At 41.6% G+C, this 14,998-nt stretch overlaps 1 protein-coding gene across 2 annotated transcripts in view; it reads left to right on the forward strand.

The window, feature by feature from the left end:
• The window catches only part of LOC130273745 (leukocyte elastase inhibitor-like), a 38,995-nt gene extending 24,456 nt beyond the window's left edge, over window positions 1-14,539 (forward strand). For both annotated transcript variants that reach the window (XM_056521024.1, XM_056521025.1), the window contains 3 exons: window positions 9,525-9,667; window positions 10,967-11,134; window positions 14,004-14,539. In XM_056521024.1, the coding sequence (XP_056376999.1) occupies window positions 9,525-9,667; window positions 10,967-11,134; window positions 14,004-14,405 (713 nt within the window). In that variant the 3' untranslated portion in view covers window positions 14,406-14,539. The remainder of the gene's footprint in view (window positions 1-9,524; window positions 9,668-10,966; window positions 11,135-14,003) is intronic.
• The last annotated feature ends 459 nt before the right edge of the window (window positions 14,540-14,998 follow it).

Here is a 14,998-nt window from a genome sequence, read left to right on the forward strand (position 1 = left end):
AGTGCGGACGATTTTATATCGGAAGCACAACGTGCCCAATGCATGTGAGGTTCAGAGAGCATCTATATTCCTTAAAAAGCAAAAAAGGATCGCCCAGAATAATAGAACATATGTGGGAGGCCCACAATGGAGACCCTCTAGCCCTACAGTATTTTGGCCATACAAAAGGGTGCACCCTCGAGACGGAGTAGATAGGCGGAGACTACTCCTGCAAACTGAAGCTCGTTGGATAATACGCACTGGAGCTCAGGGAAATCTAGGTTTAAATGATAAGCTAGATTTAGGCATTTTTATCTAGACTGTATTATTCAATAATATATTTGCAACTTGTTTTGTATTGTTTTTAACAGTTTTTATTCATGCACTGGTTGTATTCACTTGTTTTGTGTTTTGAATTACCCGCCCCTGTTTGATGAGGTCACACAGGTATATACCAGTGACCACACAGTGGGCGTTCATGGTCTTAGGAAGTGCGGAAGCACGACACAGCTGTAACCATCACGCCGCATTCGTTCCCCGGCGTCCTGGCCGGATACCTGCCTTCACACCGCACCGCTATGCACCTTTTGCTTATGCAATAAAGAAAGCTTTTTGCAAGCCTGAAAATCCCGGTGAGTGCCGTCTTATACTTTTCACATCTTCTTTGTACTTACAGATTTGCAAATTACTTCTATTAAAAAAAAACTTACAGTACTTATCAGCTGCTGTATGAATTTTCTTTTCTGTCTGACCACATTGCTCTCTGCTGACACCTCTGTCTCTCTCAGGAACTGTCTAGAGCAGGAGAGGTTTGCTATGGGGATTTGCTCCTGCTCTTGACAGTTCCTGAGACAGACAGAGGTGTCAGCAGTGAGCACTGTGGTCAGAAGGAATTTTTTTTTTTTAAAGAAACTTCCTGTGGAGCATACAGCACCTGATAAGTACTGGAAGGGTTAAGATTTTTAAATGGAAGTAATTTACAAATCTGTTTAACTTTCCGGCACCAGTTGATTTAAAAAAATTGTTTTTCACTGGAGTACCCCATTAAAAGCAGAAAATTACTAGTTATACTAAACCTTTTTTCTTTCAAACTCTGTATACACCCACTCAGATACTCCTGCTCAATAGCATAATATAAAAGGACACCACCATTAATGAGACATGTTTGCTTTAAAAATCCTAGTCCATGGTATTAAAGGGGTTTTCCAGGAATACTTGTTTACAGTTAAGTGTAGTCAGGAAGGTGTAAAAACAATAAAAACTGTGTACTTTGTTTTACCTGATTCCTGCTGCCACCACTCTGATGGTGTTCAGTCCTGCTGCATACCACGTCTTGGTCTTGGGCTCAACATAGGGAAGTGCAAACTTAGCCACTCAACAATTGGGTGGGCAGGCATCTCCTTGTGTCAAAACCAAAGCCAGGACAATGCAGAGGGTCTGAACACTGTCAGAACGACAGTGGCAGGGGATAGAACAGTTAAGTGCAAATGTTTTTCTTTGTTCTAACCCCAGCCTGAGCACTTTTAACTGTAAAACATAATTCCTTGACAACCTCTTTTGGTAATTTCTTAAGAATTGGTAGGTTTTCGTACTGAGAAACTCCCGCCATTACATTCTCAGCATCTCTGGTTGATTAAGATCTGGTGAGTCCAATTGAGTTTATTGAAGTTGTCATTCTCATGTTCATAAAAGCGAAAGGGATGCAACAACAATATTCTAATGGGCCATTGCATAGTAATTTGGTATTGTCAGATTCCTGATACGATTGAACCAGGTACAAATTAGGAGGGCTAGATAGCAGACAATTTAGATGAAAATTAGGTGTATATATCAACAAAGACTAATTAATATCAGGCACAAATAGCAAAGAAGTATGTTAACGTTTCAATAAAGAGTACCTGTCATGATCTTGTTAAATTTTATAATCCTCCCAGATCATTGCCCCCATCATGATAAACCACCCCCTGCATTTATTTTTATTATTTGTTAGTTTTCTACCTTGATATTGCTCTGTATTTTCTGCTCAGTCTCAGTCAGATTCACAGACTGGGAAGGGGCGTTCCCCAGCAGGCTATGATATCATTTGAAGCCATACAGGGGAGAACTTCCTCCCTCACTCTGCTACACAAAGCCCAGAGCAGTTTAGTGTGAGATGAGTTATGATTGGCTAAGGCTGCACACACACCCTCAGCCCTCCAGACTGCATTTCCTGGTTTTAGACTTCGGCCAGGCAAACAGGAGTCCAAAGTCTGTGCAAGAGATGGAAGGAAATGTGCTCTGGAGAAGTAGGGAGACACCTAGTGGCAGCTTTTTTTAAACACAAATAAAACATAGAAAACTTCATTTAAAAAAAAAAGTCCATTAGAAAGATTTATTATTTACTGTAAGGAGTGCAATTGCAAAACTTCGTTTTAATGACTGTGCCCATTTAAAAAAGATAATGGTACTATGTCTACAAACACATCTAGTTGTCAAAATAAAAATACTCATAATAATAATAACAATTATTACGATATTATAATTGTTAGTATTATGATATTATTGTTATAATCATGATATTATGATTATTAACACTGTACTGAGTCTAATATATTATTTTTTTTATCAAAAATCTTCAATTAATCTTCAATGAAGAACAGTATATACTGTTCATACAATATTTTTCAACATTATCATACCGGAGATATTATTATAATAGTATCATCATTGCAATGACACCTTAGCAGTTTTTACCCTATGGGTATGTTCACATTGGCAGAACTGCAGCAGATTACATTGACTTTAAAGAAGTTTGCGGCAGATTTTCCTTGCTGAAATACTGTAAAGGAAAATCTGCCACAATTAAAACCAGCGGTGAGAAACTCACAGAAGATTTTTCCATGTGAACGTACCTTAATACAATTCCTTTCCATTAATAAAAGGTAAAGATAAAAGGTAAGAAATGTATTTGTAACACTGGAAAAACCCTTTAGGGTGTGTTCACACGGAGTAAATGAAGAGTAATTCAGGCTGAAAAATTTACGGGCGAAAAAAAAAAATTTGCAGGAAATTCGCGCAAAATTGCACGGGGAATTGCGCGCGGAAATGGGGGAGAAAGAAGTGAAGGGTTTTTCAGCCATTTCCGCGAAAATTGCGCGCGAGTTGCACGCGAATTCCGCGTGAGAATGATGTCGGGCGGAATTTTTTTTTACCATTGACTTCAATTGATTTCTGCTAGCGGATTCCGCTTGAAGAATGAACATGTTCTTTCTTCAAGCTGAACGGAATTCAGCGTCGGAATTCCGCTAGCAGAATTTCCGCAGTGTGAACAGGCCAGCAGAAATAACATTAAAGTCAATGGGCAGAGGAGATGTGCATTAATTTGGAGCGGAGAATTCAAGAGGAATTACTCGAGTAAATTCCTCTTGAATTAAAAGGTTGTCCAACACCACAAAATTGTTACATATGGGCTGTGGCCTTCCCTCCACCACATCTGACTCAACAGCCCTAAGTCCCGGCTGAGCAGCACTTTTGGCTTTCAGATAAACATGCAGGCAGGGTGTGCTAAGCCAGTCACTTATTGTAGCAATGACCCGCCTCAGCATTTGATTGACTGAGCAGTACTTCCTGCATTTATATGTGGGGGGCAACCATTTTAAAGTAGGCCTGCAGGAAAACAAGGGTCAATGGCTATATAGGACTAGTCACAATAATTCCACAAATACATTTTTTATTTTAATAGTCTTCTCTACCAGTGAGATATAAGCCATTAGGTAATATGTAAATGACGATCAGGTGCCCGGGGGGCATTCCCTTGTATGGCAAAAGCCCAGGAAAGTCCAGCCCATGTCCTTTATATTACTACCCTATGGTCTACTTACATCTGCTAACTTTGTGTGACTGATACCAGATTAAGAAGAAATGGCTAAACTTACATTGGTTATTGCCATGCTCACAAATACCCCCTTGGCACTTGAGCCTAACAACAAAAAAGCTTATATTTTAACAATAGGCAAGGACAAGTTAAAGGGGTACTCTTGTGGAAAACTTTATTTATTATTATTATTTTTTTTTTAATCAACTGTTGCCAGAAAGTTAAAGAGATTTGTAAATTACTTCTATTAAAATATCTTAATCCTTTTAGTACTTTCTAGTGGCTGTATGCTACAGAGAAAATTATTTTCTCTTTTGATTTCCAGTACTTATTAGCTACTGAATACTACAAAGAAAATTATTTTCTTTTTGAATATTTTTTCTGTCTGTCCACAGTGCTCTCTGCTGACACCTTTGTCCATGTCAGGAACTGTCAGAGCAGGAGAAAATCCCCATAACAAACATATGCTGCTCCGGACAGTTCCTAAAATGGACAGAGGTATCATCAGAGAGCACTGTGTACAGACAGAAAAGATATTCAAAAAGAAAATAATTTTCTCTGTAGTATTCAGTAGCTAATAAGTACTGGAAGGATTAAGATTTTTTTAATAAAAGTAATTTACAAATCTGTTTAACTTTTTGGCACCAGTTGATTTAAAGAAAATGTTTTCCACCGGAGTACCCCTTTAAATAAATAATGGTATGTCTTATCTCATGATGACTAGCCTTATCTAGCCATGGGCTTATTTACACCCCTGTTTTCCTGCTGACAGATCTGCTTTCAATGGGCACTCTCATTAAAACTAATTTTTGCTATTGCACTCCTTATGGTAAATGAAAAATATTTCTAATATACTTTGTTTAAAAAAAAATGAAGTTTTCTATGTTTTATTTGTGCTTAACCCCTTAAGGACCAAGCACGAATGAGTACGTCCCTGCACCCTGGGTCTTAAGGACCAGGCACGTACTCATACGTCCGTGGGAATTTCGGTCCCCGCCGCGCGCCAGGCGGGGACCGGACCGGGGTGACTGCTGATATCGATCAGCAGTCACCCCGCGCAAATGCCCAGGGGGGTAATCAGACCCCCCATGTCGGCGATCGGCGCAAGTCGCAAGTGAATTCACACTTGCGATTTGCGTGATTCCGGGTCATTACGGGTCTATGGTGACCCGGAATATAAGGGGGATCGCGGGTGTCTATGACACCCACAATCCCCCTGAAGAGATAGGAGTGAGGTGGCAGGGGTGCCACCTCTCCTATCTTTGCTATTGGTGGTCTAGACGCGACCACCAATAGCAGATCGGGGGCGGGGGGGTTAACTTTCGTTTTTCCCGTCCTGCCCACCCACAATAGGTGGGGCAGAAAGGGGGAAACGACAGAGGACCGGGGCCAGAGTCCACTTACCAATCTGCGGAGGCTGCGGGCGACAATCGGCGTCGGAGATCGGCGGGCGGTGATGTCGTGCAGCAGGCTCCCTGGATCCAACGGAAGCCGGTAAGTTGCCTAGCAACATCTGGAGGGCCGTGGTCTCTATACTGTGGCACTCCAGATGTTGCAAAACTACAACTCCCAGCATGCCGAGACAGCTGTTTGGGCATGCTGGGAGTTGTAGTTTTGCAACAGCTGGAGGGCTACAGTTTGAGACCACTATGTGGTAGTCTCTGAACTATAGCCCTCCAGATCTTGAAAAACTACAACTCCTAGTATGCCCACACAACTGTTTGCTGTCAGGGCATGCTGGGATTTGTAGTTTTGCAACATCTGGAGGGCCACAGTTTGCAGTGGTCTCTATACTGTAGCTCTCCAGATGTTGCAAAACTGCAAATCCCAGCATGCACAGACAGCAAACAGCTGTCTCAGCATGCTAGGAGTTGTAGTTGCGATCCCTCCAGCTGTTGCATAACTACATCTCCCAGCATGTCCTTCGGTGATCAGTACATGCTGGGAGTTGTAGTTTTGCAACAGCTGGAGGCACACTGGTTGGAAAATATTGAGTTAGATAACAGAACCTAACTGAAGGTTTTCCAACCAGTGTGCCTCCAGCTGTTGCAAAAGTACAACTCCCAGCTTGCATGGTCTGTCAGTACATGCTGGGAGTTGTAGTTTTGAAACAGCTGGAGGTTTGCCCCCCCATGTGAACGTACAGGGTACATTCACACGGGCAGGCTTACAGTAAGTTTTCTGCTTCAAGTATGAGCTGCGGCAAATTTTTCGCCACAGCGCAAACTCATAGCAGGGAACTCACTGTAAACCTCAGTCAGTGTGAATGTAACCTAAAAACACTACACTACACTACACTAACACACAATTAAGGGTAAAACAATATATATACACCCCCTTACACTGTCCCCCCAATAAAAATTGAAAACGTATTGTACGGCAGTGTTTCCAAAACGGAGCCTCCAGCTGTTGCAAAACAACAACTCCCAGCATTTCTGGACAGCCACTGACTGTCCAGGCATGCTGGGAGTTTAGCAACAGCTGGAGGCACCCTGTTTGGGAATCACTGGCGTAGAATACCCCTATGTCCACCCCTATGCAATCCCTAATTTAGTCCTCAAATGTGCATGGCGCTCTCTCACTTCGGAGCCCTGTCGTATTTCAAGGAAACAGTTTAGGGCCACATATGGGGTATCTCCGTATTCGAAATTACACTACAAATTTTGGGGGGCTTTTTATCCTTTTAACCCTTATGAAAAGGAAAAGTTGGGGTCTACACCAGCCTGTTAGTGTAAAAAAAAAAAATTTTTACACTAACATGCTGGTGTTGCCCTTTACTTTTTATTTTCACAAGAGGTAAAAGGAAAAAAAGACCCCCAAAATTTGTAACGCAATTTCTCCTGAGTACGGAAATACCCCAGATGTGGGCGCAAAATGCTCTGTGGGCACACAACAAGGCTCAGGAGTGAGAGCGCACTATGTACATTTGAAGCCTAAATTGGTGATTTGCACAGGGGTGGATAATTTTACAGCGGTTCTGACGTAAACGCAAAAAAACAAATACCAACATGTGACCCCATTTTCGAAACTGCACCCCTCACGTAATGTAACAAGGGGTATAGTGAGCCTTAGCACCCCACAGGTGTTTGACAAATTTTCGTTAAAGTTGGATGGGAAAATGAAAAATATTATTTTTTTTCACTAAAATGCTGGTTTTACCCTAAATTTTTCATTTTCACAAGGGAAAATAGGAAAAAAGCCCCCCAAAATTTGTAACCCCATTTCTTCTGAGTAAGAAAATACCCCAAATGTGGATGTAAAGTGCTCGGCGGGCGAACTACAATGCTCAGAAGAGAGGGAGTGCCATTGGGATTTTGAAGAGAAAATGTGTCCGGAATTGAAGGCCACGTGTGTTTACAAAGCCCCCATAGTGCCAGAACAATGGACCACCCAACATGTGACCCCATTTTGGAAACTACACCCCTCACGTAATGTAATAAGGGGTACAGTGAGCATTTACACCCCACAGGTGTCTGACAGATTTTTGGAAAAGTGGTCTGTGAAAATGAAAAATTTTATTTTTTGTTTGCTCAGCCCACCGCCAGTGGGGTGTAAATACTCACTGCACCCCTTATTAAATTCTGTGAGGGGTGTAGTTTCCAAAATGGGGTCACAAGTGGGGGGTCCACTGTTCTGGCACCACGGGGGGCTTTGTAAACGCACATGGCCCCTGACTACCATTTCAAACAAATTCACTCTTCAAAAGCTCAATGGCGCTCCTCCTCTTCTGAGCATTGTAGTTCGACCGCAGGACACTTGACGTCCACACATGGGGTATTTCCATACTCAGAAGAAATGGGGTTACACATTTTGGGGGGTATTTTCTGATATTAACCCTTGCAAAAATGTTAAATTTGGGGGGAAACACACATTTTAGTGAAACATTTTTTTTTTTTACATATGCAAAAGTCGTGAAACTCCTGTGGGGTATTAAGGCTCACTTTATTCCTTGTTACATTCCTTAAGGGGTCTAGTTTCCAAACTGGTATGCCATGTGGGGGGTTTTTGCTGTTCTGGCACCATAGGGGCTTCCTAAATGCGACATGCCCCCCGACCAAAATTTGCTTTCAAAAAGCCAAATATGACTCGTTCTCTTATGAGCATTGTAGTTCACCCATAGTGCACTTCAGGTCAACTTATGGGGTACCTCCATACTCAGAAGAGATGGGGTTACAAATTTTGGGGGGTATTTTCTGCTATTAACCCTTGCAAAAATGGGAAATTTGGGGGGGAAACACATTTTACATTTTAGTGGAAATTTTTTTTTTTTTTACATATGCAAAAGTTGTGAAACCCCTGTGGGGTGTTAAGGCTCACTTTTTTCCTTTTTACGTTCCTCAAGGGGTCTAGTTTTCAAAATGGTATGCCATGTTTTTTTTTTTTTTTTGCTGTTCTGGCACCATAGGGGCTTCCTAAATGCAACATGCTCCCCAAAAACCATTTCAGAAAAACGTACTCTCCTAAATCCCCTTGTCGCGCCTTCGCTTCTGAGCCCTCTACTGTGCCCGCCAAACACTTTACATAGACATATGAGGTATGTGCTTACTCGAGAGAAATTGGGCTACAAATATAAGTTTGTAAAAATTCAAAAATTGGGTCTACAAGAACATGCAAGTGTAAAAAATGAAGATTGTGAATTTTCTCCTTCACTTTGCTGCTTTTCCTGTGAAACACCTAAAGGGTTAAAACACTTACTGAATGTCATTTTGAATACTTTGGGGGGGGGTGCAGTTTTTATAATGGGGTCTTTTATGGGGTATTTCTAATATGAAGACCCTTCAAATCCACTTCAAACCTGAACTGGGCCCTGAAAAATAGTGAGTTTGAAATTTTTTTAAAAAATTGGAAAATTGCTGCTCAACTTTAAAGCCCTCTGGTGTCTTCCAAAAGGAAAAACACGTCAATTTTATGATGCAAACATAAAGTAAACATATAATATATGTGAATCAAAAAAAAATGATTTGGAATATCCATTTTCCTTACAAGCAGAGAGGTTCAAAGTTAGAAAAATGCAAAATTTTCAATTTTTTCATCAAATTTTGGGATTTTTGACCAAGAAAGGATGCAAGTTACCACTAAAATTTACCACCATATTAAAGTAGAATATGTCACGAAAAAAACGATCTCGGAATCAGAATGATAACTAAAAGTGTTCCAGAGTTATTAATGTTTAAAGTTACAGTGGTCAGATGTTCAAAAAACGCTCTGGTCCTATGGTGTAAAATGGCCTGGTCCTTAAGGGGTTAAAAAAGCTCAAGAGCACATTTTCCCCCAACTCATACACAGACTTTGGACCAAAGTCCAAACACAGGAAGTGCCGCCTGGAGTGCTGAGGGGAGGGGGGGTGTTCAGCCAACAGCATATGGCAGTTATGTGTGAAAGGAGCTATGATTGGATGAGGCTGGACACCCCCCCCCCCTCAGCACTCCAGGTGGCACTTCCTGTGTTTGGACTTTGGTCCAAAGTCTGTGTATGAGTTGAGGAAAATGTGCTCTTGAGCTTTTTTAAGCACAAATAAAACATAGAAAACTTCATTTTTTTAAACAAAGTATATTAGAAATATTTTTCATTTACCATAAGGAGTGCAATAGCAATAATTAGTTTCAATGAGAAGAGTGACCCTTTAAGATTTGTAATAAGGAAAATATTAACATAGCTTCTTGTTGACCACATCATTTCCTGTGCTTTATAGGAAAAATTCCAGAAGTTCTAACTGAGGGGTCAGTAGATGGAACAACCAAACTAGTGCTGGTGAATGCCATATATTTTAAAGGAGACTGGGCTGAAAAATTTAACCCTGAACATACAACAGAAGAACCTTTTAGGTTAAACAAGGTAATATCTTAAATTAATTTTAGAGATCTGCCGTTTTTTTTTACCCCTACACATCTTAGTCATCTGTTGCTACCACTAGGGGGGACAATTCACATGCAGCGGTGCACTGGTATTATTAAACTAAATGGGAAAAGCATATGGTTCCAAATAAATGATCTCCCTAAGGCTGGGTTTCCACTTGGCAGTTTGTTTGTTTTTTTTTAAACTGCCACTACTGTTTTTTGAGCCAAAGCCAGAATTGGATCCAGCAGGAAGGACAGGTATAAGACCTTGCTTAAATATTTTCCATTCATTTGAATCCACTTCTGTTTTGGCTCAAAAGCTGCAGTGGCAGTTAAAAAAAAACTGCCAAGTGAAAAACCCCGCTTAAAGGGTGTATTTTTTAATAAAAAAAAGAAGAGTATGTAGTGAAAAAATAAAATACAGCACCATAAAATATATTAGGTAGATACTCCAAATCAGTAAAGTGTACGTATTGTTTTAAAATATATATTTTTTAAAACGACTTAGCTTTGTTAGAATAACCATTCATTTCAGTGCAGTTATTGAGCCCCCTGCGTGCTCCCATGGTGCATAGCTATTTCATATTCTCCTCATTTCAAGGGGCAGGACCAGAGCTGGGCTGTTTGCCAGTAACAAACAGTTGCTTCCTTTTTAGTTGTCTGGCCAATCACTGCACTGCATCTAATCCTCACTACTATGCCATGACACTGAGTGCTGTTAAAAGTGCACTACAATGAACAGACTGGCACTGTGCTGAGGAATGAATACAGTACAGCACACTACTAAAGATGGCATGTGGAGAGATAAGTTACTGATGCCTATTGCAAGGTGCAGTGGAAGCAGAAATTAAAGAAACAGCAGCAGCACAGCAGGGAAGCACTAAACTGCTGCTGTTGAGATGAGAGAAAAAAAACAGAATTACATTTTCAGGGACAGTGCAGATCCTCTGGAGAAAGTAGAGAGGCTCAGCTTCCAGCTACATCGTCAAGGGTTGCTCTCTAACCCCTTCTCCTACACTTAACAGTACTAACAGATATCAAGTGGAAAACGTTTTAGAGCTAGAGTCTTTCTCTAGTAAGGAGTTCATTTTTGTCAATGAATTGATTTACACAAATGTTAGGAATCACACAAGCTATGAAATAGAGGAGAGTTGTTTGAAATGACAGTGGCCATTTAATATTCCTAGTAAAGAACCTTGTAATAATCGGCATATTTTATTGTCATAAAATCCTAGCAAATATACTTTGTAAGATAAAACATAACCTAAAATAACATACAACATGTTATTTTGTCCAGAATGAACAAAAACTTGTTAAAATGATGTATCAGAAGAAAAAACTGCCTTACAACTACATCCCAGAACTCAGCTGTGGAATCCTAGAGCTCCCATATGTGGGAAATGAACTCAGTATGATTATCCTGCTGCCAGACAACATTGAAGATGAAACAACTGGTTTAGAAAAGGTGGGTTAATTACCATGGAAGACAAAAGAGAATATCATTTTTTTCAAAATTAAAAACAAAATGCTTTCTTTCTGTCATGTGGCCAGGCATACAATATAATAAAAATGATATAACAGTGCAGTTTCCCACTAGCCATCCAAACCTGCACAATGGACTGATACTGATTATTTTCTGCAGCTCACTTTGCTGTATATACAGGGTCAGAAAAGTCATTGAATTACTATTAAATCTCAGTTGCAGGAGGTTTAGATTAGGCAGGATAGAGGAATCATGCATACAGATAATACTTGTACTGTATATAGTTTCCCTGTCACGTCTATGTCTAACTAGAGACAGTGCATTAGTCTATGGATGTTTTTCTATTTACTTACTTTAATTTAATACAGCTGTGGAAAGAATGCTTGTTCCTTTAAAGGGGTTCTACCGAGCTGACAACTTATCCCCTATCTAAAGGATAGTAGATAAATTGCCTGATCACGCGGGGTCCCGCCGCTGGGGACCCCCGCAATCTCGCACGCAGCACTCCGCTCTCGTCAGGCCCCAGAGCAAACATCGCTCTGGGTCTGATGACTGCCGAACACGGGGCCGGAGTATCGTGACATCACGGCTCCGCCCCCATGTGATGTCACGTTCCGCACCCTCAATGTCTCGCCCCCTGCCAAAGACTTGCAATGAGGGGCGGAGCGTGACATCACACGGGGCGGAGCTGTGACGTCACGATCACCGGCCGCGTCATCAGACCCGGAGACGCGTTTCGGAGGATCATACCTCCTTCCTCAGAATGGCATCTGAGGAAGGAGGTATGATCCTCCGAAACGCGTCTATCTGGTATTTAAATAAACACAGTGCTTTCTAGCACTTTCATCTCAATCTGGCTTCCACCTGATTCTTCTGATGTTCTGAACAGCGCCTTCTGACAAGGTTTATTTTCCTGTACTCTGCAGAGTACTCTGGAGCAGGTTTTCATTGAGAATATCTAGGTGCTGTGCTCTATGTAGCGTTGGCTTAACCCTGACCAGTCACCCTTTTCCAGCTGGTGAAAAACACCCCCAAAGCATGATGCTGCCACCACCATGTTTCACTGTAGGGATGGTATTGTCCAGGTGGTGTGTAATGCCTGGTTTCCTCCAGACATGATGCTTACAATTGAGGCCAAAAAGTTCAATTGGATCAGATAACCTTGTTTCTCACAGTCTGAGAGTTCTTTAGGTGCTTTTTCTTTTGCAAACTCCGGTTAAGCCTTCCTTTGTCTTTTACTTAGGAAAGGCTTCTCTCTGGCCACTTTGCCATAAAGTCAAGATTGATGGAGTGCTGCAGTGATGGCTGCACTTTTGGAGGTTTCTCCCATGTGCACACAGGATCTCTGAAGCCCAGCCAGAGTGACTATTGGGTTCTTGGTCATCTCTCTTACTAAAGCCCTTCTCTCCCAATTACTTAGTTTGGGGTGGTGGTCAGCTCTAGGAAGCGTCCTAATTGTTCCAAACTTCTTCCATTTAAGCATTATGGAGGCCACTGTGCTCTTGGGAACTTTCAGTATAGCAGAATTGTTTTGCACCCTTCTCTAGACCTATCTGAGCTATACAGACAGTTCTTACCCCTCATGGCTTGGTTTATGTTCTGATATGTATTGTCAGCTGTGAGACAGCTGTGTCTTACCAAATCCTATCAAGTCAACTGGATTTACCACAGGTGACTCCTACCATATTTTTTGCCGTATAAGACGCACTTTTTCTTGCCCAAAACTGGGGGGGGGAAAGTCGGTGCGTCTTATACGGTGAATACACCCCTATCGCGGCGGTCCCTGCGGCCATCAACGGCCGGGACCCGCGGCTAATACAGGACATCACTGATTGCGGTGATGCCCTGTATTAACCCTTCAGACGTGGCGATCAAAGCTGACCGCCGCGTCTGAAGGGAAAGTGACACTAACCCGGCTGTTCAGTCGGACTGTTCGGGACCGCCGCGGTGAAATCGCGGCGGTCCCGAACAGCCCGACTGAACAGTCGGGTTAGTGCCTACAGGACACCGGGAGGGACCTTACCTGCCTCCTCGGTGTCTTCTCCGTTCAGGGATCCCCTGTATGGCCGACGCTCTCCTTTCTCGTCATCACGTCGTCGCGTACGTGCGTCGGCGTGCGTAACGACATGATGGCGGTGACGGAGAGCAAGGATACCCGGCCGGCAGCAGAGACGTTCCGGAGCGACGGGGACACGGCGACAGCGATGGAGCGACATCCAGGGCAGCGGTGACGGGTCCGGAGAGGCGGGGACACGTGAGTATCACCTCCTATGCAGTGGTCTTCAATCTGCGGACCTCCAGATGTTGCAGAACTACAACTCCCAGCATGCCCAGACAGCCAACGGCTGTCCGGGCATGCTGGGAGTTGTAGTTTTGCAACATCTGGAGGTCCGCAGGTTGAAGACCACTATTGGGTTCAAAATCTTAATTTTTTTAGATTTTGCACCTATAAATTGGGTGCGTCTATACGCCGATGCGTCCTATAGGACGAAAAATACGGTACATTTCAAGTGTCATAGCAGACAGTCTGAATACCTTTTTGTTTAAGTTTTTTAATATATCTGCATTCATGTTTAAATTCTTTTTTCACATTCTCAATATGGGCTATTGTATGCAGATTGACGGTGGAAAACTTACATTTTAGCACAAGGCCTCTACAAAATGTGCAAATATTGAACGGGTGTACAATAAAGGCTTTCTAAACTCACATCAAGCGAAGTTATATCACATAATTGAAATGGTAGGAAATGTGTATATTTGTGGAATAACTTTTTTTGTAATAAACTCATGTGAGAATTACTCATCAATAAAAGTAGGATACATGATACAAAATATGTATATTTTGTTTCAGCTTGAAAAGGACATTTCCTTAGAAAAACTTCAGGAATGGACACGACCTGAAAACATGAATCCAACTGATGTACGTGTGCATCTGCCTAAATTCAAATTAGAAGAAAGCTATCGGCTTAAATCAACACTATCTGCACTGGGAATGGTTGATATTTTTAATGCAGGTTGTGCAGATCTATCCGGGTTATCAGGATCTCAGAATCTTTTCCTATCTGAAGTAATTCATAAATCTTTTGTGGAGGTGAATGAAGAAGGCACAGAGGCTGCGGCTGCCACTGCTGGGATTGTAATGATGTGCATGATCCTTGATGTGGAATTCAATGCAGATCACCCATTTCTCTTCTTCATCAGGCATAATGAAACTAAAAATATTCTTTTCTTTGGCAAATACAGCTCTCCATAGTAAAAGAAAATACTGACATTTAAATTTGATAACCAATGTTTGTTTCTCAGGCTTTATTGTGTCATTCATCAATGTAGAAAAGCAAAATTGGAAAATAAAGGAATTACTGTTCTTAGATTGAGGCCCTCTTTTTAACCTTTTTGCAAAAATATTTTATTTATGTATTGTCAGAAACATGAATCAATACTTAGTGAAGCAGTGGCAATACTCTGCATTTGTGACACTAAGGCCAGATTTTGTAGCATGAATGATTACAGTTGCATGAATAAAATAAAGGAACAAAACTGTATATTATTGTCCATAGCCATATACAGTACTGTAAGGCTGCATTCACATCACGACTTCTCCATCCGACCTGAGTACACGATTTTTATAACTTAAAATCGTATGAAATCGTATATAAAGTCTGATCCATTGACCTCCATTAAAAAATCGGATCCATTACACACATCCGATTTGATCCGCATCCAATTTCACACGATTTTTGTTCAGGTCTGAAATCGGGGTTGACCACGATTTCAGACCTGAACAAAAATCGTGTGAAATCGGATGCGGATCAAATCGGATGTGTGTAATGGATCCGATTTTTTAAT

The sequence above is a fragment of the Hyla sarda genome, chromosome 5 (genome assembly GCF_029499605.1).
Source record: "Hyla sarda isolate aHylSar1 chromosome 5, aHylSar1.hap1, whole genome shotgun sequence".
Classification (NCBI taxonomy): domain Eukaryota; kingdom Metazoa; phylum Chordata; class Amphibia; order Anura; family Hylidae; genus Hyla; species Hyla sarda.